The 24,156-nt window shown below is 34.4% G+C and overlaps 3 protein-coding genes across 3 annotated transcripts; 1 reads left to right on the forward strand and 2 right to left on the reverse strand.

The window, feature by feature from the left end:
• Positions 1-426: 426 nt before the first annotated feature.
• On the forward strand, positions 427-3,952 carry LOC116141070 (protein NRT1/ PTR FAMILY 5.4-like). The gene is made up of 5 exons (XM_031426619.1): positions 427-577; positions 679-896; positions 1,015-1,260; positions 1,901-2,175; positions 2,998-3,952. Exons 1-5 carry the CDS (start codon positions 460-462, stop codon positions 3,902-3,904), a joined length of 1,764 nt encoding a protein of 587 aa, XP_031282479.1. The 5' UTR covers positions 427-459; the 3' UTR covers positions 3,905-3,952.
• Positions 3,953-8,559: 4,607 nt separating this feature from the next.
• LOC116141066 (two-component response regulator ORR9-like) lies at positions 8,560-9,385 on the reverse strand. The gene is made up of 2 exons (XM_031426614.1): positions 9,149-9,385; positions 8,560-9,046 (listed from the first exon to the last, which is right to left on the reverse strand). The coding sequence occupies exons 1-2, from the start codon at positions 9,252-9,254 to the stop codon at positions 8,655-8,657; spliced, it is 498 nt and encodes a 165-aa protein (XP_031282474.1). The 5' UTR covers positions 9,255-9,385; the 3' UTR covers positions 8,560-8,654.
• Positions 9,386-11,804: 2,419 nt separating this feature from the next.
• On the reverse strand, positions 11,805-12,198 carry LOC116141062 (two-component response regulator ORR9-like). The gene is made up of 2 exons (XM_031426611.1): positions 11,975-12,198; positions 11,805-11,892 (listed from the first exon to the last, which is right to left on the reverse strand). Exons 1-2 carry the CDS (start codon positions 12,196-12,198, stop codon positions 11,805-11,807), a joined length of 312 nt encoding a protein of 103 aa, XP_031282471.1.
• Positions 12,199-24,156: the final 11,958 nt, after the last annotated feature.

Here is a 24,156-nt window from a genome sequence, read left to right on the forward strand (position 1 = left end):
ATTTGATTATTTCTTTTATGTTATTTCATAACAACATTTTACATACAAATTATAAATATAATTGAGTTTATATCATTTATTTATTTTAGAGTAATGTTATGCGTACAAATTATGTATACAAGGTTCGAAATATTGGACAATACTCCACTTATAATTCAACCTTATAATTTTCTTTCACAACTTCGACATAATAGTTTATAATTAATCAACTTGCAATAGATCTTGCTTACTAAATTATGAACTGACTAATTGCAAGCTACCGAGTTGTGAGAGAGAATTTGTAAAATTAGATTGTAAGTAAATCTTTATTGCGAAAGATTCCTTTATGAATTGCAAGTTACCAAAATGCCCAGACCCCAAGGATATGCCCTCTATAAAACGCATAGACCAATACGCTCAAAGTTCTCAACCTATCATTACATTTTAGCCCCAATCAATTCTCCTCCATTGCGTCTCCATATGGACAATTCAGTAGCTTCTGTCGCCACTCAAAATGGCCGTGAAGACACCAACAAATTCTTCACCGCCCATCACAAACCCTCCAAGGGTGGCTGGGCTGCCGCCATTTTTATCATCTGTAAGAAACAAACACCCCATCTTTAATTATCTTTTAATTCACCTCTTAAATTCATATTCTTCGTTTATATCGATCTATGTTTTTCAACGTTTTGCATGCAGTCGTCGAGATGGCTGAGCGCTTCGCCTTCTATGGGTTGGGAGGAAATCTCATGAATTACCTCACAAATGTTCGCGGTGAACCAAATGCCACTGCCGCAAAGAATGTCAATACTTGGTCTGGAGTCTCCGCCCTCTTACCTTTGTTTGGCGCCTTCATCGCCGACTCTTACCTTGGTCGCTTCAAGACCATCCTTTTCTCTTCTGTTATCTATTTCATGGCGAGTTCGCGATAATCAGCTCTTTTCATTTCAACAGTTTTTCACTATATGGCTCTTTGAAGAAGTGAAACAAAAGATTTACTGTGCATTTTTTTTTTTTTTTTTTGGTTTGGTACAGGGGATGATTTTATTGGTCTTATCAGTCTCCGTAATTGATGACCATAAATCTGTGTTTTTCATAGCGCTTTACATACTAGCAATTGCTGAAGGTGGGCACAAGCCTTGCGTGCAAACCTTCGCTGCCGATCAGTTTGATGACAACAACCCGGAAGAGAGAGCCGCCAAAAGCTCTTTCTTCAACTGGTGGTTCTTAGGGATAGTCACCGGTGCCTCTGCTGCAATAGTGGTCATCATTTACATCCAGGTGATAATATTTTACAATCTTAACATCTTTTCTTTCTTGATGGGTTTATTTTATATTTCCCATTTTGAGATTGTTTAAAATTAAACTCATCGCCTTTGTTCAGAAAAATGAAATAAACTTCTCTCTTGATTTAAGCTTTTATTGAAATTGACAAATCTCTTAAAAGTTCAAGAAAACTCTGATCAAACGAGAAAAAATATTCTGTTCACGTTTTATATTTTAAAACATGAGATATATATATGTGACACTTGTAACATCAAACGTTACAATGATAATAAATATTGTATTAGATATTATGAGTCTTGTGCTAGATGTTAATTACTTTCTTTTGAGGTTCTTACTAAATACCAAAAAAAATCCAATTAAAAGTTCAAGAAAACTCCGACCAAAACGAGGAAATTTATTCTATTTACGTTTTATATTTTAAAACATGAGATATCTATGATACTTGTAACATCAAAAGTTACAGTGGTAATGAATCTTGTGTTAGATATTATAATTATGAGTCTTGTGCTAGATGTTACTTTTTTTTTTGTGGGTCTTACCAAAAAATCCAAACAAACAAAAGTTTCTAGTGTTGATTATTGTGCATTACACTTCAACTTAAAAATTGAGAGAGTTCACATGTTTTATGATGCAGGAAAATGTTGGGTGGGCAGCAGGGTTTGGAGTATTGGCAGGGATATTGGCAATGGCATTAATATTGTTCTTGGTTGGATTTAAGAAGTACAGGATCGATAAGAAGAGGACGGAGGGGAGCCCGTTTACCAAGGTGGTCCAGGTGATTGTCGCAGCGGCACGGAAGTGGCGACTGAGTGAGACGCGTGGTGGCCGTGGTGTTTGCTATGAAGATAATGATGGAAAGAAGTTGAGACAATCCAGAGGAAGAAATATTGAACGTACTAATCAACTTAGGTATGTAAATGTAGTGTGTCAATATCAAATCATCTTGGAGCTAGTCAACTATTTATTTTATTTATTTATTCATAAATTCAAATCAGATCGTTTTAAACTTTGATTTGAGGGGGATTTGAAATGAGATATAACATCTATTATTAAAATTAAATTGAAAAAGGAGTCAACTCTTTCTAGAGTTAGTGACTATTGGTGCGTCATGTCAATATGGTGACTAAATTATTGTGTGAACACAAAGACTTTGAAGGGTTTTTGGCTACCATACATTGAGAAAAATCCACAGGAGTTAAATGCTTTGCTAAGGAATGAGTTTCTCTTCTTTTTCTCATAAAGCATCAATGCTTTTAAGACTTGAAATCATGATTCTATATCTATACATTCAGCTTTTTTCAAATATAATTTAATTTTTGGACAATATGGGATAATGCCTTAGGGCCACATACTTTTTCGATCACATGACAAACTGATCCCTGTCTGCAAATTTTTTCTACACAAAAACTTCATGAAGGAGATTATGTCTTGTAAATATTTTGTTCAATTCATGAAAAATTTCCTCATTTTCAGCCTCGAGACGGTCTAATACCTATTTCATCACTACATTTTTCTTCAATTTTTATTAATCGTCAACAATTCATACTACTAGGTACAAAATTACCCAAAAAAACACATTCTCATTTAACTGTATTAATTTAAAGATTAATAGAAGACGGTTTTTAAATTTTTAATAATTAAGTTTAAGGCGCTTTTTTATTTTTTATTTTTTTATTGATAAAGATTAATTTTTCTTAACTGGTGTTCACCATTTCAATCTCAATAAAGCAGATTTTTGGAAAAGGCAATGATCATTGACGATGTCGACTGCTTGAGCAAACAAAGGAATCCATGGAGGCTATGCTCACAAAACCAAGTGGAACAAGTAAAATTGGTAATTCGCCTCATCCCCATATGGATAAGTTGCATAATGTTCTTTGCTGTCCAACAACAAATCCATACATTTGTGACAAAGCAAGGTGGCACAGTAAATAGATCAATTGGATCTCACCTTCAAATCCCCCCAGCTGCTCTTCAAAGCCTCGTAGGCATCGCCATCCTCGTCACCATCCCCATTTACGATCGAATTTTCGTTCCTCTAGCCTGGAAATTCACTGGACTTCCCTCCGGAATAACCATGCTACAAAGAATTGGCGTAGGCTTGTTTTTATCCATACTTAACATGAGTGTAGCAGCAATTGTAGAGGTCAAAAGACTCAACATTGCAAGAGAAAATGGCCTCATGGACTCACCCAAAGCAACATTGCCAATGAGTCTTTGGTGGCTAGTCCCTCAATATATGATTTGTGGAATCTCCGATGCCTTCGCCACCGTCGGATTGCAAGAATTGTTCTATGATCAAATGCCGGAAGAAATGAGAAGCATGGGGGCTGCAGCTTGTATTTCTATAGTTGGAGTTGGGAACTTTATTAACACGGCTATCATATCAATTGTTCAGGATATAAGTTCAAGAAATGGTGGACATAAATGGATTGGTAACAATCTTAATCGGTCACATCTTGATTATTTTTATTGGACAATGGCAGGGTTGAGTGCTTTGAATTTCTGTGCTTATGTGTGGATTGCCAAGGCATATGTGTACAAAAACGTTGTTGAGGATGAAGCAAAGGAGGACAAAGAATTGACGAATTTCTATGATCTGCCAACTGGGGAGATGAAATCACAGGACCATGTATAATGTACTTACGACCTGGCTATATATCTAGCAGTTATAAAAGTTTTAATATTGGAATATATGAAAGTTTTTTATATGCTGCTTAAATGCACCCATTACTTTTCTAAGTTACTCAACCCATCTGGCGGCACGAGGCCTGATATCATGAGCAGAACGAGCACCCGACTTACCTGGATGGTAACCCGGGTGATTTTTTGAAAAATAAAATTAACTATTTTAATACATATACATCTATTAATTATATAAAAGAACTCTCAATTTAAAAAAAAAAAATATGGACTTTTTAACTTTGCCACTTTTGGTTAGAGATAAATAATTATCAAAATCTCAGTTTGTAAAAATAAAAAGATATACGTAATTTTTCCATGAATAATACTACACATATGTCATTCTTATATAACATTTCTCATACAATATTATGTGGCAAGATATGATTGAGTAAAAATTTAATTTTAACTTTAAATTAACCAATCATATTTTACTATATAATATTGTATGAAAATAATGTATGTACATCATTATTCTTTTTCCATTACGATAAATGATTATCAAGGCAGTAAACTGATGAAATAGTGTGAGGCCTAATCTGGCCTGGTACCATAATTCCTCCAACCACAGTGGCTAGAGGCGGTCAACCAATGCTTTGGTTGCCTCTTACAAACAATATAAATATCCTTTTCTCTTGAGAGTTTGACGGTTGCGCCAAAATATTCTGATCAATACCATTATGGATGGGGTCATCGGACCTACTCCGATGACGATGAGTTGAATGAGGCTGGTGTTTATTTGACGGGAATTGTAATGTATAAATATTAGTTTGTTTCATTAATATCTTTGATTTGATATGAAAGCTAATTACTGAATGTCAATGAGCCATTCATAATCATGATTCAATTTGCTCTTTTTTATTTATTTATTTTGAAAGTATTGTTATAATAAGAATTAATTTATTGAAAAATGAGATGCAATCTAGCTAGAGATAAAAGATTTAAGAATTAGGGGAACAATAATTATTATTATATATATTTATAAACAATATTTTCAGTACGAAATTTAGAATATGGTTTTTAATACAACTTATAATGAGATAAGTAACACGTTGAAAATTTAATTATTGGACTATAGACACATTAGTCAATACAAGGAATATTGGTTGGAATATAATCCTTCAAATTCATTGACTAGAATTATGTCAACCATTGTAAGGAGACTTGGATATGACTTTTGGTTAAACTTACATTTTAATCCTAAATTTATTGAGTTTAATTTTGGAGTCAAATGATTAAAAATAAATTAATAACTAAATTTAATAAATTAAAGCATACTTGCTCTGATTTTATTGAATGGAACATTCCCTAATAATTTTGTTTGTTTCATCAAAGACTTAAATTTAGTTTCCAATAATTGTGGGCCACATTCGGTTAGGGGTGAGCGGGGTACCCTACATTTTTCGAGGGAACCAGAGTAGCACAGTACAAGTTCCCAAAAAAAGGAACCGGAATTGGAACTGCACAGTGTAAGTTCTTAATTCAAGGAACTGGAACCTAAAATGCAGATTCCGGTTCCTTTCCCGGGTACCTTGTAAAAAATTATTACCCCCTATAGTTTAAAAAATAACAAAATACCTTAAAAGTTTATAAATACACCCTAACAAATTTTGATTACTTATTCATTTGTGTCCAATGTAACTTATAATCCTTTAATCTCTAGCAACACTTGAATTCATCAATTCATCACAATTCACATAAAATCCCTCAATCAAAACCAAAACACAAACAATTAATTAAACAATCATACTAAAAATCTATAATTAATTATAATAATCAAATTCTATCATTTAATTAAGTATTGTAATAATGTTATAATGAAATATATAATTAATTAAGTAATCATACTTAAATCTATAATATAATGGTATAATAATTAATTTTTAATCTTTCAATTAAGTAATGTACATGTAGTAAATTACTAATGTTTATAATGTAATGTTATAAATTATAATCAATCAAGTAATCATTTAACTATGTTATGTTATAATTAATTAGTGATTTTAAATAATTTAATGTTATAATTAATTAAGTAATTATTTAATTATAATGTAATGTTTTAATTAATTAAATTTCTGATAATTTAATTAAGTATTATACTAATGTTTATAATATAATGTTATATTAATTAAGTATCATTTGTTTATAACGTAATGTTATAATTAATTAATTAATTATACTGTAAATTTAAAGTAATGCTATAATTAATAGATTTCTATTAATTTAATTAAGTATTGTGCTAATATGGGAAATTACTAATGTTTTATATATAATGTCAAATTAATAAGTAATCATTTGTTTATAATGTAATGTTATAATTAATTAAATTTCTAATCATTTAATTAAGTATTGTATTAAGCATAAATTATTAATGTATAATATAATGTATAATTAATTAAGTAATTATTTAATTATGTGATCATACAATAATTTAATGTTATAATGAATTGAGTAACATACTATAAATCTTAATGTAATATTATAATTAATTAAATTTTTAATCATTTAATTAAGTATTGTACTAATGTTATAATAAAATGTTAATTAATTAAGTAATCATTTGTTTATAATATAAGTGATAATTATAAAATTATACTATAAATCTATAATGTAATGTTATAATTAATTAAAATTTTAATTATTAATTAAGTATGTATTAATTACTATGTAATGTTGTAACTTATAATTAATAAATAATCATTTAACTATAATAATGATATACTTAGAACTTGATAATTGAAGTAAATAACTAAATATTATATTATTATTCAATCAAATATACTATTTTATTCAAAAATAATCTTTTAATAACATTAAAACAATTTTAATTGGTCATAATTCCAATTATACACTTAATTATCAAAACTTTAATATTAATATATTATAATATATTAAAGTTTTTTATATGGTGTAATTTATATGTAATAGTATAATTGTATTTTATTAATTAGGTATTGTAAAACTTTAACTTCTTTTTTAATTTTTTTATTATAAAATTACAATAACCCCCCATTCTTCACAGATATTTAATGCAGCTCAGGTTCCAAAATAGGGTACCCGCTGCAGGTTCCAAAACAGGGTACCCGCTACAGGTTCCAAGTCGGGTACCCACTGCAAGTTCTTTTTTCCAGGTTCTAGTTTCGATTCCGGTTCCTCCACATGTAGGAACTGGAATCGAAACCGCACAGTATCGGTTCTAAAAAAATGGAACTGGAACCTACTCGCATAGTGTCGGTTCGGTTCTATAAGCTACCTGTGCTCACCCCTAATTTGGTCTTGTGAGACTTACATTTTAAACCGACGGCCAGTATGAATAAATAATTAAAGAGAAGAGATACCTTTGGTAGTTTGGATACCTTATAAATTTATAATAACTGAAATGTTTAACTTTAATTTAATGGGATTATACAGTTTCAAACAAAAAATTAATGGGATCATTTATTAAAAATATTTTAATTACAAAAGTTAGAATATGATTTTTTTTTTTTAATAGAATTAAAAATGAGATAACAAGATTTTCCTTGAATTGTTTTTTACAATGTAATTATATTATATCATTTTTTTTAATGTAATTCTTTAAGGGTAAGAATACTAAATTTTTGTTCATGACATAATTAAATTTATAATATGAACTATCACCCTTGTAAACCCACAAAGTAGACGTTTAAATCCATATCCTTAAATAATTACAAGTTTGATTTTCTACAACATTAATCTTAATTATAATATGGGTAAATCATATTTTCATATCCATCTATAGCATAAAAAAGTCATTCTTTATTTCAGAAATTAACAATATCATTCCTTCCTTTATAAATTTTAATGTAAGTAATATTTGAATTCACAAAATTTTATCGTCCCTAATTTTTAGTTCACATATAAGGGCAAAATTAAGTTTAAACTTATTAACAATCTCATCGCTTATTTCCAGGATTCTTAATCACATAATATTCAAACGTTGTTAGTTTCTAAGATTTTCATATATCTTAATTAGACGCTAACGATATAATTCGAAAGAATTGCCTTCTCCAACGTCAATTGGAAATAATACATTCCCATTGACGTTTTCTCAGGACAATGATTCCCAACGCAAGCCGTGCATAGACCACTCGCACCAGCGCTGCAGACCAAAGGTGAACATAATATTTATTCCATCGACTACCAAAACAACAATTTAGTCTTGAACATGTAAAGTTTTAAACCACGTTTATTCACACATTAAACCTAACAAATTAAATCTGAGTTTGTCAGACTTCTAATAAATATCAATCCGAATACTTGTATAGCTTTCAAGAATAATAGTAGAAGTCAATTTAAACAAGAGCTTGAAAGCACATCCCCTACAATGAAGTGGGTGTGAAAACCATCAACTTAGCCTTGAACCTAAGAGTGCTTTGCATTTTCCAATACCTTGCTGTCTTTTATACAATTTTCTGACGAAATGAACTTCATGTTTTTCTATTCAATGTGACACAAATATGCTCCATCTTTCTACCTTTCTAAGCTTAGCAATGTTGTTGTCGTTGCAGGCATATAAATTCTCGTGAAGGTAGAAGCATTGAGATTGTGACCTTAAATTACCAGAATCACAGGCTAAAATGCTTTGTGCACACAATGTGATCCACAATTACGTCCAGAAACGAGACGTTTCGCGGTCATGCTATCAAAGAAACCTGGCAATCTATACGAAACAGCAAGGCCTGGTTTTAGATACAGATGGAGCTCGCTGGCCAAAAGCATTGTTGTGGTCCACTGCTGGAACACCTGCTGGGAATCTCCTTTGAGTTTTCCTTCATGAGATGAGGCTTAAGCTTGCTTACATCTGATAATTGAACTGGTTTCAGAAAGAATTCTTCAGCTCCTTCCTCCAAACATCTGTTAATTCTTGAAGGAATATTTTCTGATGACATTATCACAACTGGAATGTCTTTTAAAGAAGGAGATTCCTTGATTTTTCTGAGGAGATCATAGCCTGTCATTCCAGGCATGGAGTAATCTGTGATAATCAAATGGACTTTTATATCTGAATTTCTCTGATCTTCTTCGTTCAACAATCCCAAGAATTCCAAGGCTTTACACGCAGAGTCCACAGAGGTAACTGTTGAAAACAAAAACATACAAAAAGTTTGATTAATTTCTGACACTAAACTCCATGGAAAATCAAGAAAATGAAAAAGAAATTAAAGGACCAAATTGTTACCTTGATAAGAAGAAGTTTTAAGGAGTTTTTCAATCAACTTTCTGTCAATAAGGCTGTCATCAACAGCAAGAACATGAAACTGAGGTTGAGCTTCAACAGCAGCCATACCTATGATTGAAAATCAGATAGTATTGAATATATTTCTTGTATAAAATGAAGGAAGAAGAGACAGAAGATTTCGAGAGATGATGATGAAAATGAAGATAAGGGTAAGTGAGTTTTAAATGGGAAGCCATTGAGAGACAAATCTTGAAGATATCTGTACAGTTCGGAAAGCAAGATCCTGCAGATTTCATCAAGAATCTTGAGGATCTTCTAACTTGATTTTTTAGTTAGACAAGAGCCAAAGAAGTTGCCATGTCTGTTTCCAATTAATATATTATTAGACTTTTTCCTTTCTTAATTATTATTCCATTTGACCCTTTAAAGGCCGCTTCATTCAACTCAGAGGCTATTGGCTATTCCCATCAACTTGTGTCACCAAATTTCCAACTCCATCACTGTATATAACAGTTGGCCAACAAAATATTGTAAGGGACAACTTGTGGTGGATTGTAGTTTCAAACTTGGGATTTTGGGTTATTACTTTTAGGGTTTTTAATTATTTTAATCTAAAATATAAACCAAATCCGTCATCGTCTTACCAATTACCATAAGTAGGGGTGGAATTGAAAAAAAAAAATTCTTCGCTAAGACAAATAAAATTTCGATATGTACATACATAAAATGATAGTAATCGTTTTGGTACAACATTAATAAAGAAAAAAGATAAAAAGAAATTGCTTGCAATTTAAAATTAAAGTAGATTAGGAAAAAAAAAGTGAAAGTAATATTAATATTATCAATTTATGTTTAATCTTAGTAATAATATTTGGTTTTAAAGACCTCTTGTCTCAATCTTAAGATATTTATTTTCTAGTAACATGTAAAATTTATAAAGTAGAATATTCGTGAAATAAAATTTGAAAATAATGTTTATGTTATTGATTTTATGTTTAATGTTATTAATCTTATGCTCGTTGTTTTACTCAACAATGGTTTGTTATTTGTAATGTTTTCTCATCTACTATACTATAAATATTTTATTGGATGTTCTCAGTTTATTTGCATGTATCCTAGACAAGATTATAAGAAAATACCAAAAAAAAAAAAAAAAAAATTATTAAATTATTATTAGACCTTGTTCTCAATATTCCATTTTAATTGACCTTTTGATAAGTGGTCGAGGCAACTACTAAACGGGGGCATTGCCCTTTTGATTCAACTTAAGGGTACCTTAATCACATGCTTCGGAAAGACACCAAATTTTTATGGGATTGCAGAGCGAATATACAATTATTAGAAAATAATTGCCAATTTTTAAGGAATTGAAAATGCAATATATATGTGGATTCAGATTTGAAGTAATTGCTAAAAAGAGCTATTTTTTTTTTTTTTTTTTTTTTTAAGTCAAATTAAGAAACAACCTCTTTGAAATTGACTCTGTAGGCAAAACATTTTATAAATGAGTGCCAATTGACGTTTTCTCAGGACAATGATTCCCAACGCAAGCCAGCGCTGCAGACCAAAGGTGAACATAATATTTATTCCAACAATTTAGTTTTGAACATGTAAAGTTTTAAACCTAACAAATTAAATCTGCGTTTGTGAGACTTCCAATAAATATCAATCCGAATACCTGTATAGCTTTCAAGAATAATAAGAGAAGTCAATTTAAACAAGAGCTTGAAAGCACATCCCCAAGTTTGAGGAGATCCATTTCATTAATTATCCCACCTTGGAGTAAAAATAATATTAATCTGAATATGCAAATCAATTAGGTTGTTGGACTTGAAATTGTAGCTTAACCCACAAAGAAGAAATCTCCAGGAGAGATATGGTGAAGTCAGGTGCCACCTTTCTCTAGTAGGAAATCATGTGCTCTTTATTCTCCTCTCAATTAAACATGTTCTCATTGTTTATTCAATGAAATATGTTGTTTATCTTAGAGTTAATCTGGACCATTTATAAAAACTGGATTATGATTTAATTAATTGTTGAATTATTGTCAAAGGATCAATATAAGTGCAGCTGTACGTGAAGGTAGCATTACCCCGATACAATAGGTGAGTCCTTCATTGTTGTAAGAGCTAGATTTGGATTTCTGTCATTAATTTATGTGGATTGATCTCAGATACTACAAATTATCAGGTTGCAGAAATTAAAGTAGAGAGAATACTACAAACGACTAAGAGGATTGGATTTCTGTCATTCTGACATTGTATAGGATTTCTGCAACCTGATAATTTGTAGTATCTGAGATTAATCCACATAAATTAATGACAGAAATCTATGTTGTTATATAGAAGAGATTTTGGAGATCACATGTGGAACTTCCTCATATGTACTATTACAAAATTTTAGTCACAATGAAGTGGGTGTGAAAACCATCAACTTAGCCTTGAACCTATGAGTGCTTTGCATTTTCCAATACCTCGCTGTCTTTTATACAATTTTCTGACGAAATGAACTTCATGTTTTTCTATTCAATGTGACACAAATATGCTCCATCTTTCTACCTTTCTAAGCTTAGCAATGTTGTTGTCGTTGCAGGCATATAAATTCTCGTGAAGGCAGAAGCATTGAGATTGTGACCTTAAATTACCAGAATCACAGGTTAAAATGCTTTGTGCACACAATGTGATCCACAATTACGTCCAGAAACGAGACGTTTCGCGGTCATGCTATCAAAGAAACCTGGCAATCTATACGAAACAGCAAGGCCTGGTTTTAGATACAGATGGAGCTCGTGGCCAAAAGCATTGTTGTGGTCCACTGCTGGAACACCTGCTGGGAATCTCCTTTGAGTTTTCCTTCATGAGATGAGGCTTAAGCTTGCTTACATCTGATAATTGAACTGGTTTCAGAAAGAATTCTTCAGCTCCTTCCTCCAAACATCTGTTAATTGTTGAAGGAATATTTTCTGATGACATTATCACAACTGGAATGTCTTTTAAAGAAGGAGATTCCTTGATTTTTCTGAGGAGATCATAGCCTGTCATTCCAGGCATGGAGTAATCTGTGATAATCAAATGGACTTTTATATCTGAATTTCTCTGATCTTCTTCGTTCAACAATCCCAAGAANGCTGGCAAGTCGTCGGTTAATCGCGGTATCAAGTTGAATGAGATGGAGAAGTTGAAAGAGGGTAATGGCCTGGAGGCAAACCCTTCTATGGGTGCTGCTGATAATGGAAATGGTGGCTCGGAGCCGAGATTTGAAAAAAGGAAAATGGAGGAATACCATGTGGGCCTGTCATTGAATAAGGGAGTTACCATAGGGATGAATAATGGGGCATCCTGCGGGCAGCAGCAAATTGATTCTGATGAGAATTTGTGGGATGTTGAAGTGAATGGATACGATGATGTTCTCAGTTGCCGGAATCTAACCCAAAGGGAATAGCAAAGCCTGTGTAATCATAACTCATCTGCATTTACCAAAAGTCGAGATTGTGATCGCTCAAGAAGTCCTCCTCTACAAAGTGGAGAGGTTGCGAAGGGAGTGAGTTTTACAAGAAGAAGGACAGGCGGGCGAGTTCATGGTTCAAAGGAGCCCTAAAGTTCAGAGGAGGGAACCCTCAGATTCAGGTACTGGATTGGGCCCTGGAATGGATTCGAAAGTAGCCCAAGTCTGCTGCATTGAGGTGGGCCATAATTAGGTGAATGGAGAGAATTCACACCTGGGCCCAACTACTTTCTCATTGGGTCAAGTGGAGCATAATGAACCCCAGGATGGGTTGGTCTCTAAAAGGGATACAGTCCTGGGCATTCAACAGGGACCGATTTTTCCTAGGAAAAACTCAGAAGACCTAAAAAATAGCAGTCACTCCTTAGGCCCCGCTAGGCTCAATGGGCGTCCAATTGTTAATCAGGAGCCCGTTGAAGAAAACCCAAAGGAGCAGAGATGTTCTTGGGCAAATGTCACGGCTGAAAGTCAACAGAGGCAGAAAATTCCACTGAAATTTTATGCACCTAGCTTTGATGTTAATGGGATTGTGGTTGTGAGTCCACCTACATGTCTAGTTGGATCCTTCATAGAAAAGAAGCTGCCATTCCCTTTGGTGTAGAACCTAGTGATGAAGATGTGGCATTGATATGGCCTCGTAGAGGTTATGACGAATGAAAAGGGTTTCTTCTTTTTTAAATTTGGGGATGAAGCCCTCATGATGCGGTGTTTAGAGGACGGTCCTTGGATGTTCCAGAATCGCCCAATCCTTCTTCAGAGATGGCACTTGGAGATGCAACTCAACAAGGAATCTCCTCGCTTCATCCCTCTCTGGGTAAAGTTTTATGATGTGCCCATGGAATACTGGAGTCAAGACGGAATGAGTTTCATAGCAAGTGGAGTAGGAAAGCCTATGGAATGGATCGAATTACCAAGGACACTTGCATTTACGGGAAAGGACGCATTATTTTTGCTCGGATTTTGATTGAGGTTGATGCTGCAAAAAAACTCCCAGAGTGTATTAAGTGAAATTGCCGACTGAAGAGATGAATGTTGCCAATTTTTTGGAAGTTAGAATAGATTACCAGTGGTGTCCTTCGCAATGTGAAGCCTGTTGTGTATTTGGTCATTCTAATGCTTCTTGCCCGAGAAGATCGAAGACGGACCCTCCGACTAACCAGATGGAAACTACCAATACCGAACCCATTGATGACGAAGGATTTCAATTGGTGGTGCGAAAGGGTAAACGAAAACTCCAACGAGGGCGACAAGAAGGGATTCCTATCACATCTTGACCTCCTTCGCTCCCAGGTAAAAAACATAGTATAGGTGTCCAATCGAAGGAAGGAAATCAAGTTGTATAGATGGAAAACTAGTTTCATATGCTAGAATTTTAATTATATTAGAATTCTTTAATTGGATTGGTCCTACACTTTTAATATAAACTGAATGGGTAACTGCTAAGCAGTTACATGCGGTTGTGTCTCTTGGGCACTTGTCTCTTATGAAAAGACAACTGCATTTATAAAAGAGATTTTATAGGTCCCCATTTGATGCAATTAATTCGTTTTGATTCCCAAAACCATCGCTCTAGAAAATTGCAATCAGTGGAAGACTCTGTATACTGAAGTGACAGAAGCAAGAAGAATAAAACAACAATTGCTATGGCTAGAGGTTTGCAAATTACTTCCGCAATATTCCATGAGTATTTAACATGATTATAATTGATTATATTATGAACTTTTATATGAAAATTGAAATATACATGTTTTTACATTTGGTATCAGAACCATTTATTTGAATCTCTACCTATCATGAAATTGATTATTGCAAATTTGGAGAATACTGCATAAAATTGGGATTTTTCCAATTAAAACCCGTACTGTAAATCAAGCATAACTTTTATTATAAATAGAATCTGTTTTCAATTTTGGTGTCATTGGAATCCTTGTTGAAAAAGCTTTCCAACGATATATTATTTGTCAAAAATGGAGTTATGGTTACAAAGTTATGCTAGTTNGACTCGACTAATGCGGAGTCGAGTTTAAGCCAACATCAAGTATAGTTTAAGTGGCTCGACTTGATTTTCACCCTTAAATAGATTACATGCTTCACCCATTTGTTCAGGATTTAAACCATTATGTGCAAACCCAACAGCTCTTATTCATTTCATTTTCACTCCCAATAAAATTTTTAAAAACTAATAAATCCTCTTGTATAAAAATAAAAATCACAAAGAATATGTAATAAATATATTAGAATTAAAAAAAGGGTTTTACAAAAACAAAATCCAAACTTACCATGGGGGCCGGCTATTCCGTTCTCAAAATCTCAAAGATTTATAAGGATAAAATTTAAATAAATAGAAATAGAAATAGAAAATCTGAAATTTTTAAAAAATTGAGTGGGGGCCGTGGTCCCCACTCGTCATTCATTAAATCCGCCCCTGTGCCCAATCCTTCTTCAGAGATGGCACTTGGAGATGCAACTCAACAAGGAATCTCCTCACTTCATCCCTCTCTGGGTAAAGTTTTATGATGTGCCCATGGAATACTAGAGTCAAGACGGAATGAGTTTCATAGCAAGTGGAGTAGGAAAGCCTATGGAATGGATCGAATTACCAAGGACACTTGCATTTACGGGAAAGGACGCATTAGTTTTGCTCGGATTTTGATTGAGGTTGATGCTGCAAAAAAACTCCCAGAGTGTATTAAGTGAAATTGCCGACTGAAGAGATGAATGTTGCCAATTTTTTGGAAATTAGAATAGATTACCAGTGGTGTCCTTCGCAATGTGAAACCTGTTGTGTATTTGGTCATTCTAATGCTTCTTGCCCGAGAAGATCGAAGACGGACCCTCTGACTAACCAGATGGAAACTACCAATACCGAACCCATTGATGACGAAGGATTTCAATTGGTGGTGCGAAAGGGTAAACGAAAACTCCAACGAGGGCGACAAGAAGGGATTCCTATCACATCTTGACCTCCTTCGCTCCCAGGTAAAAAACATAGTATAGGTGTCCAATCGAAGGAAGGAAATCAAGTTGTATAGATGGAAAACTAGTTTCATATGCTAGAATTTTAATTATATTAGAATTCTTTAATTGGATTGGTCCTACACTTTTAATATAAACTGAATGGGTAACTGCTAAGCAGTTACATGCGGTTGTGTCTCTTGGGCACTTGTCTCTTATGAAAAGACAACTGCATTTATAAAAGAGATTTTATAGGTCCCCATTTGATGCAATTAATTCGTTTTGATTCCCAAAACCATCGCTCTAGAAAATTGCAATCAGTGGAAGACTCTGTATACTGAAGTGACAGAAGCAAGAAGAATAAAACAACAATTGCTATGGCTAGAGGTTTGCAAATTACTTCCGCAATATTCCATGAGTATTTAACATGATTATAATTGATTATATTATGAACTTTTATATGAAAATTGAAATATACATGTTTTTACATTTGGTATCAGAACCATTTATTTGAATCTCTACCTATCATGAAATTGATTATTGCAAATTTGGAGAATACTGCATAAAATTGGGATTTTTCCAATTAAAACCCGTACTGTAAATCAAGCATAACTTTTATTATAAATAGAATCTGTTTTCAATTTTGGTGTCATTGGAATCCTTGTTGAAAAAGCTTTCCAACGATATATTATTTGTCAAAAATGGAGTTATGGTTACAAAGTTATGCTAGTTTAAAGTTTCGGTTAAAAATTATCGTTTGGGTGTTTTCGATAGCCATGTATGGCACCGATTTGGGATGAAAATGTCATTTGGGATGTCATCGACATAGGTCATACGTCCACATTCAAGTTTCCCCTCTAAAATGCCAGAAAAATGGCCCGAATCGGGCTATTAAAATCTGCATAAAATGGGTCAAAAGTTGTAGAAAATGGGTTAAGAAGAACCGGCCAAATCGGGTCAAATCGACCTGGTCAAGGATAAAACGGGTCAAACTGACCCAGTCAAAGGTCAAAACGGGTCAAGCCAACTAGATAAAACCAGCCCAGAAACCCGATGGGTCAACCCGACCGGGCAGCATGGTCTACGACTCAAACTGGGTCAAGGAATCGGTCAACGAGTCAGTTGGGTCAACAAACCAGTCAACGAGTCAAACCGGATCAAATGGGTCAATCTGGGTCAACGAACCGGGTAAAAAGCTCAACCTGACCTAGTCAAACTGACCTGTGTTGACTTATGGCGCGTGTGAGCACGTGAAGGTGCTTGTGCTTGTGTCAGGCGCATGGAGGCGGTGTGTTCTGGTGCGTGCAAAAGCATGTTGCCTTTTGAAGGCACGTGCAGAAGCATGTTGCCTTCTGGAGGCGCATGGGGATACGTGGCTGTGCTTAGTTTAGTCACAGTGGAGCGTGGGAGTCGGTGATAGCGCGTATGATGGTTTTTATGTCATGTATTACTTTGTTATAGGGGTGGAAAAAAAAACCTGAAAACCGAACCGGACTAGAAAACCGGACCAAAAATCTGGTTTTTTTCGGTTTTGGTTCGATTATTTAAAAAACTGAATATCCAATTCAGTTTCGATTTTTGGTAAAATTAATTCCGGTTACCCGAAACTGGTTTTTTGAACCGAATTTTTAAAACAATTATGCATTTTTGGTTTTTGATTTTGCAATCCCTAACACCCTAACTGGCTAACTTAAACTCACTACTCACTACTCATGCCTCACGGTACTCAGACCTCACTCACCTCAGTAACTCTCAAACTCTTAGTGACTCAGTCTCTCACTCTCTCTCGGACTCTCACTGTCTCTCAGTTCTCAATTCTCTGTTCTCACGTGGTCACACCTCAACCAGTAGCCACACAAATTTCTCACGTTGCTCATGCCACCGATCTTTACTCACCGATCTTTTGCTCAACAGTCGGCAGTCACCAATCACAGTTACCATTCTTCTTCCTTCACCAAGTTGCTGGCTCACTACCGTTGCCGTGTGGGTTTTCCAGGTCCCTCACGCGTGTCTACTACGTCACCTCAGTTGCAGTCGTCGTCGTCGCTCTAGTCTCCACGTCGTCATCTGTTTCCAGTGCGTGACCTCATCTCTTTGCTTTGTATTTCTTGGTGCATTTCTTGGTGCGAACGAAAGGTCAACAACTAGCCAACCATCCTTCTCATGCCTACATTAAAATTAAAATGTTTTTAATTGATTAATTGATGAAGGAAAAATAAAAAGAGAAATAGTATTAAATATTGTTATTATTCTAATCAGTATTTCCCTTTTTCTTAATTAACAGTTGATTTAATGTTTGAGTACTTGTATTAGGTGGTGATTGAGTATATATAGGAAGAGGTGATTGGATCCACCGGTTACATCAAGAAAAAATCTTCCAGTTTTAATACAAATGGGATGTGGTTCGGATATGTTTTATATTGATAATTTTCTAATTAGGCAGTTGCTATCTTTAATGGTGAATCTGTGTTTTGGTTATATATATTGGTTCATGTGAGATTGGATTGTTCTATTGTTGTTTGCTTCAATCCAGGCAAATGCGTGATATAATTTGGTATCCGAATTCACATAAGTGAATAAAGGTTTCTAATCAGGGTTTTGACCGAATTGGGCCAAAGTGGAGATTGTGACCGAATTGGGCCGAACAAATACAACCCATCATAATTAACCGGTTAACCGAACCGAATTTTTGGTTCAGTTATAAACCGGTTTATAGTCCGGTTTCGGTTCAAAAATTTTTGAAACCAAAATTCGGTTCAGTTAAAAAAAAATTTGAAACCGAAATTTGGTTCGGTTTAAGATACAGGTTAACTGGTTTTTTCCACCTCTACTTTGTTATGCATAAATAATGTGTTATTCTTGTATTGATTTATGTTATGTTGTATTGTATACAATAATTCATGTTATAACTATTTGATATTTTATGATCGCATATATTTGATTAATTTAGAGTAGCCACAACATCTAAGTTGTGATAATATATGCATTAAGTAATAGTAATTATGATCATATTAAAGTTAATAACATCGTTTTGTAGTTAATCATATTAATATAATCATTTTACCCACATGGAATGGTATATTTTCATGATTAATTAGGGATGAAATAGAAATTATTCTTATTTCTTAATTAGCCCATAGGTATTATGAAATATTAATAATTTCTAGTTTCATCATTAAAGGATAATGAATCATAATATGCAATGTCTTCAACCACGGGGAAATTTTATGATATATCGATTCATTTATGGTTTATTATTTGTTTTACATTGGTAAACTTATAATTGTTGTTGATGGTTTGCGCCTCATAATTTATTCAGTAAGCATGTCTGTTGATATACCTACAGTTGATCAAACTTTGATGATGGTTGAGGATAAGGTTCCTTATTTAAATTATGATAACTACAAATCCTGGAGGGAGGCTGTTCTTCTTCATTTAGGGTGCATTGATCTTGACTATGCTTTTTGTAAGAAAGAGCCACCTACACCTACGGACACTAGTTCTCAGGCTGAGGTTGCTTTGTATGAATGGTGGGAGCAATCCAACCGTTTAAGCATGATGTTTGTCAAATCTCACATTGCGAGTAGTATTCGTGGGTCGATACCGGAGTATGAAAATGTCAAGGATCTGATGGATGCAATTCATGTTCAGTTTGAAATATCAAACAAGGCATTAGGTAGCACCCTAATGAGTAGATTGACATCCATGAAGCTAAGGAGTTCGTGAGCATATTATGAAAATGAGGGACATCGCTGCTCAGTTGAGATCCTTTCAGATGGTGATTAATGATGATTTCTTGGTTCATTATGTCCTGAACTCTCTCTTGTCTCATTATACTCCTTTCAAGATATCTTATAACACACAAAAGAATAAATGGTCAATCAATGAACTTCTAACCATATGTCTTCAAGAAGAGGAGATACTGCTTCAGGAAGTGAATGAAACTGCACATTTGGTGACAGGAAATGTCAAGTACACTTCAAACAAGAATAAAAAGTGGAAGGGAAAAGGCAAGCTGCATGAGGTTACGAGCAAAGGAAATAAGGACAACATCAAGTGTTTCTTCTGTAAAAAGAAGGGACACATTAAGAATGATTTTCTTAAAAGGAAGATCTGACTTGACAAGAAAGGTAACCTCACATCTCTTGTGTGTTGTGAATCTAATAAAATTTGTGTCTCACATAATGATTGGTGGACTGATTCTGGTTCTACAATCCATGTTTCTAATACCATACAGGGTTTTCTGGATCAAAGGAAACCGTTGGGAAGTGAATGCAACATCTATTTGGAAACAGGATGCCTTCACGTGTTGAAGCTATTGGAACATTTAGACTTATTTTAAGCACTAATTATATTTTGGATTTGGAACGAACCTTTTATATTCCTAGTTTTTCTAGGAATTTAATTTCAGTTTCTAAACTTGTACCTTGTGGATACTCTTTCAACTTTTATGGTAGTTCTTTTAATTTAATTAAGAACTCTGTTGGAAATGGTACTATGGTTGATGGTTTGTTTAAAATTCATTTAAGTGATGATGTTTCTTATAGTCTTATGACTTCACATGCTAGTACTGGTATTAAACGTACTATTATGAATGAAAACTCTTCTTTTTTGTGGCATAGGAGAGTAGGACACATCTCCATTGATAGGATTAAAAGGTTGGTAAATGCTAGAGTTCTTGAAACTCTTGACTTTACTGACTTTGATACTTGTGTAGACTGCATTAAGGGAAAGCAGACTAACAAATCCAAGAAGAATGCTAGGAAGAGTTCTGAACTTTTAGAGATCATACATACAAATATTTGTTGCCCTGACATGAGCTCTAGTGGTCAGAAATATTTCATCACCTTTATTGATGATCACTCACGATATATGTATCTCTATTTACTTTATCACAAGGACGAAACATTGGATGCTTTCAAAATATATAAAGCAGAAGTAGAGAAACAATGTGGAAAACAAATTAAGATCATGAAATTTGATAGAGGTGATTAATATTATGGTAGATACATTGGTATAGGACAAACACTTGGTCCATTTGCTAAATTTCTTGAAAAGCAAGGTATTGTGGCTCAATACACCTTGCCTGGCACACCATCTCAGAATAGTGTAGTAGAACGGAGAAATAGAACATTAATAGATATGGTACGGAGTATGTTGAGTAACTCCAAACTTCCTCATTCTTTGTGGATTGAAGCTCTCAAAACTGCAACATATATATTAAACCAAGTTCCAATTAAGGCGATTCCCAAAACGCCATTCGAGTTATGGAAAGGTTGGAAACCAAGTTTAAGTCATTTACGCGTCTGTGGTTGCCCAGTTGAAGTTAGAGTTTATAATTTACAAGAACGGAAGTTAGATCCTAGGACTATTAGTGCATATTTTATTGGATATGCGAAAAAATCCAAGGGATATAAGTTTTGTTGTCCGAACCATTTCAGTAGAATTATTGAATCAAGAAATGCCAAATTTCTTGAAAAATGACGTGGTCATGGGAGTGATCAAATCAGAGACTTAGTCTATGAGAAAATTAATGTTTCAGATAATGCTCCTACATCAAGTAAAAGATTGGTTGTTCATCCAAACAAGGTGAACAATGAGGAACCACTCAATCAAAGTTCACGTTTTGATGAGATTGTTTTAGAAGATCATTTTGAACAACCTCCGCTACAGGAGGAACAACTAGTTGTGCAACAGTCTCAACAAGAGACTGTTGATACAACATTAAGGAGATCTACCAGAACAAAGAAATCAACAATTCCTACTGATTATGAAGTGTATATGCTAGAGTCTGATTGTGACATAGGTGTTGAGGATGACCCATACACATTTTTGCAAGCTATGGACAGTAGTAAATCTGAGTTGTGGTATAATGCCATGATTGACGAGATGAATTCTATGGCGGATTATAAAGTTTGGGACCTTGTTGAGTTGCCTACTGGAAAGAAACCTATTGGTTGTAAATGGGTATTTAAAACCAAAAAGGGTTCATTAGGCAACATTGAGAGGTACAAGGCTAGGCTTGTTACCAAGGGGTTCACGCAAAGGAAATGGATAGATTATAAAGAAACATTTTCTCTAGNAACATGATAATTGAAATAAATAACTAAGTATTATATTATTATTCAATCAAATATAATATTCTATTCAAAAATAATTCTTTTAATCACATTAAAATACTTTTAATTGGTTTTAATTTCAATTATACACTTAATTAATCAAAACTTTAATATTAATATATTAAAGTTTTTTATATGGTGTAGTTTATATGTAATAAGTATAATTGTATATTTATTTAATTAGGTTATTGTAAAAATTTAACTTTTTCCATTTTAATTTTTTTATATGTAAAATTCCAATAGACCCCATTCTTCACAGATATTTCATTTCAGCTCAGGTTCCAAAACAGGGTACCTGCTGCAGGTTCCAAGCTGGGTACTCGTTGCAGGTTCTTTTTTCCAGGTTTCGGTTCCGGTTCCTCCATATGTAGGAACCGAAACCGGAACCACACAGTATCGGTTCCAAAAAATGGAACTGAAACCTACCCGCACAGTGTCAGTTCCAGGTAGGTTCCGGTTCTGGTTCTACCCATAGATTCTGGTTCTATCTGTAGGTTCTGGTTCTACCCGCTACCCGTGCTCACCCCTACCAAATAGAGCTTAATATGATTATTTTTGTTAGTTATATATTGTGGCAAAGTTCTTGAGTTTGGCTAGAGTCTTGCCAAGCAAAGCTCAAGATGTTAGGTTAAATGCATGCCCATTAGTGGCAGATGTAGGAATTTTGGTTAACGAGGGCACCATAAAATTTTGATAGTGAATGGTTGTTGGTGGTCTTTTTGTATTTAATGCAAAATAATAAATAACAGGAAACTTATAGTGAAATGGATATATCCGTAGTAATGCCAGAGCCTTAAGAAAGGGTGGTCTTACATCCATAGTAACACTAGAGCCTAAAAAAAGGGTAGACTTATATTTGGTAACCTGAGAATCAACTGTCTTGCCCTTTTGAGGAATAATCCCAAGAACCAACTATCTGGTTATTTGTTCAAAGCCCAAGAACCAATCGTTTAGACTTTTGAATTGAATAATATGTTTGGTTGGGAGGATAAATGGGTGGATATGTTATATAGATTACTAAATTGCCCTCCTATTTAAAATTAATATAATATTATTTTTTATTTTATTTTTTTTTAATTATTTTTTGTGACTCCCTACATTGAAATTTTGCTAAAATACCCCAACCATATAAAACTTTAATTTGTAGCAAAATCACCCCCACCCACCTGAAGCCACTGCCGGCAGCCAGCCACCATTGCCAACCACCACCGGCAGTCGATGGAATGGTGCACGATTGGTTATATATGGCCAATCGTGTGCCAGCAAAGCCATTTCTAGCCATGGATCACAAATCCATGGCCAAATCTATGGCCATTTCACGGCCAAAGATGTGGGCGTGAAACGGCTAGATATTTGGCCATGAAACTCTATAGAAATGGCTAGATCTGATTGTTTTCGGCCATGGATCATAGCAGGGGCGGATCCAACATCATTGCGAGTAGGCCCTATCCTCAGATTTTGAAAAAAAAATTGTAAATATTTGTTGATGCGTGATTTTGACACCAACGAAACGCACATGTGAAATGCTGAGCTGGCTCAGAAGACACACATGAATGCAAGAAAAAAATGAGAGTAAATGCAATGGGAACAACTTTTAAAGTGGTTTGGATGCTAAGGAAGCAAGTCCTACGTCCACTGATATTTGTATTAATGATAAAGGTCAGGTCGCGTTAGCGGACTGACTTACAAATGATTGTACAAGAGAGTGAATGCTATATATTATTGAGAGAGAGAGAGTAGCTAATCCCTTAAATGAGAGAGGAGCTCTCAATTTATAGTGGGATGGATTAAGGTTATCATTACTGAATCTGTGAGTTGGTGGGATTATCCGTGCAAATCCTTTTTTATGTCACATTGCCCACCTTCTAGAGTGATTTACGCGATTTGGTGCAGGGATTGGACACATGGGATCACCACAACTTCTGGCTGGTCTGGCACGCACCCACTATTCTGATAGAAGCATTTTGCTCATTTCCTCACGTGACTTAGCTGTGGGTGTACCCAGGCTCTGACTTTTGCACGCTGACTGGACCTTACGTCAGCCCTGCATTCTTTAGGCATAACAGAAGTCCCCTAGTTTTTAAGGTTTAAGGATTGAACCTTGGAAACTATAATTCATGCCGCGACTGGATGCTTTCGGGAAATTCTGATGCTTCCGACCTGTTTGAAAATAGGTCGAGGTAGCGCTTTTTGTGAACACGACCTCGCATGGTCATCGCTTGTTAAGGATGAGCAACCTGACTTCGTCAAGCTTTACCTATTGTACTTTCGATATGGATGCATTTAATGAAACAGCCTCTCCTCTGACAGACGTGTCCTGTGCGTAATAAGTGCCAACCAAGCACATTAAATGCGTGGTATGCTGACACGATACCCTTTATCAGAACATTAAATGCATGATATGCTGAAACGACACCCCTTATTAGAGCA

The sequence above is a fragment of the Pistacia vera genome, unplaced genomic scaffold (assembly GCF_008641045.1).
Source record: "Pistacia vera cultivar Batoury unplaced genomic scaffold, PisVer_v2 Contig391, whole genome shotgun sequence".
NCBI classification, from domain to species: Eukaryota; Viridiplantae; Streptophyta; class Magnoliopsida; order Sapindales; family Anacardiaceae; genus Pistacia; species Pistacia vera.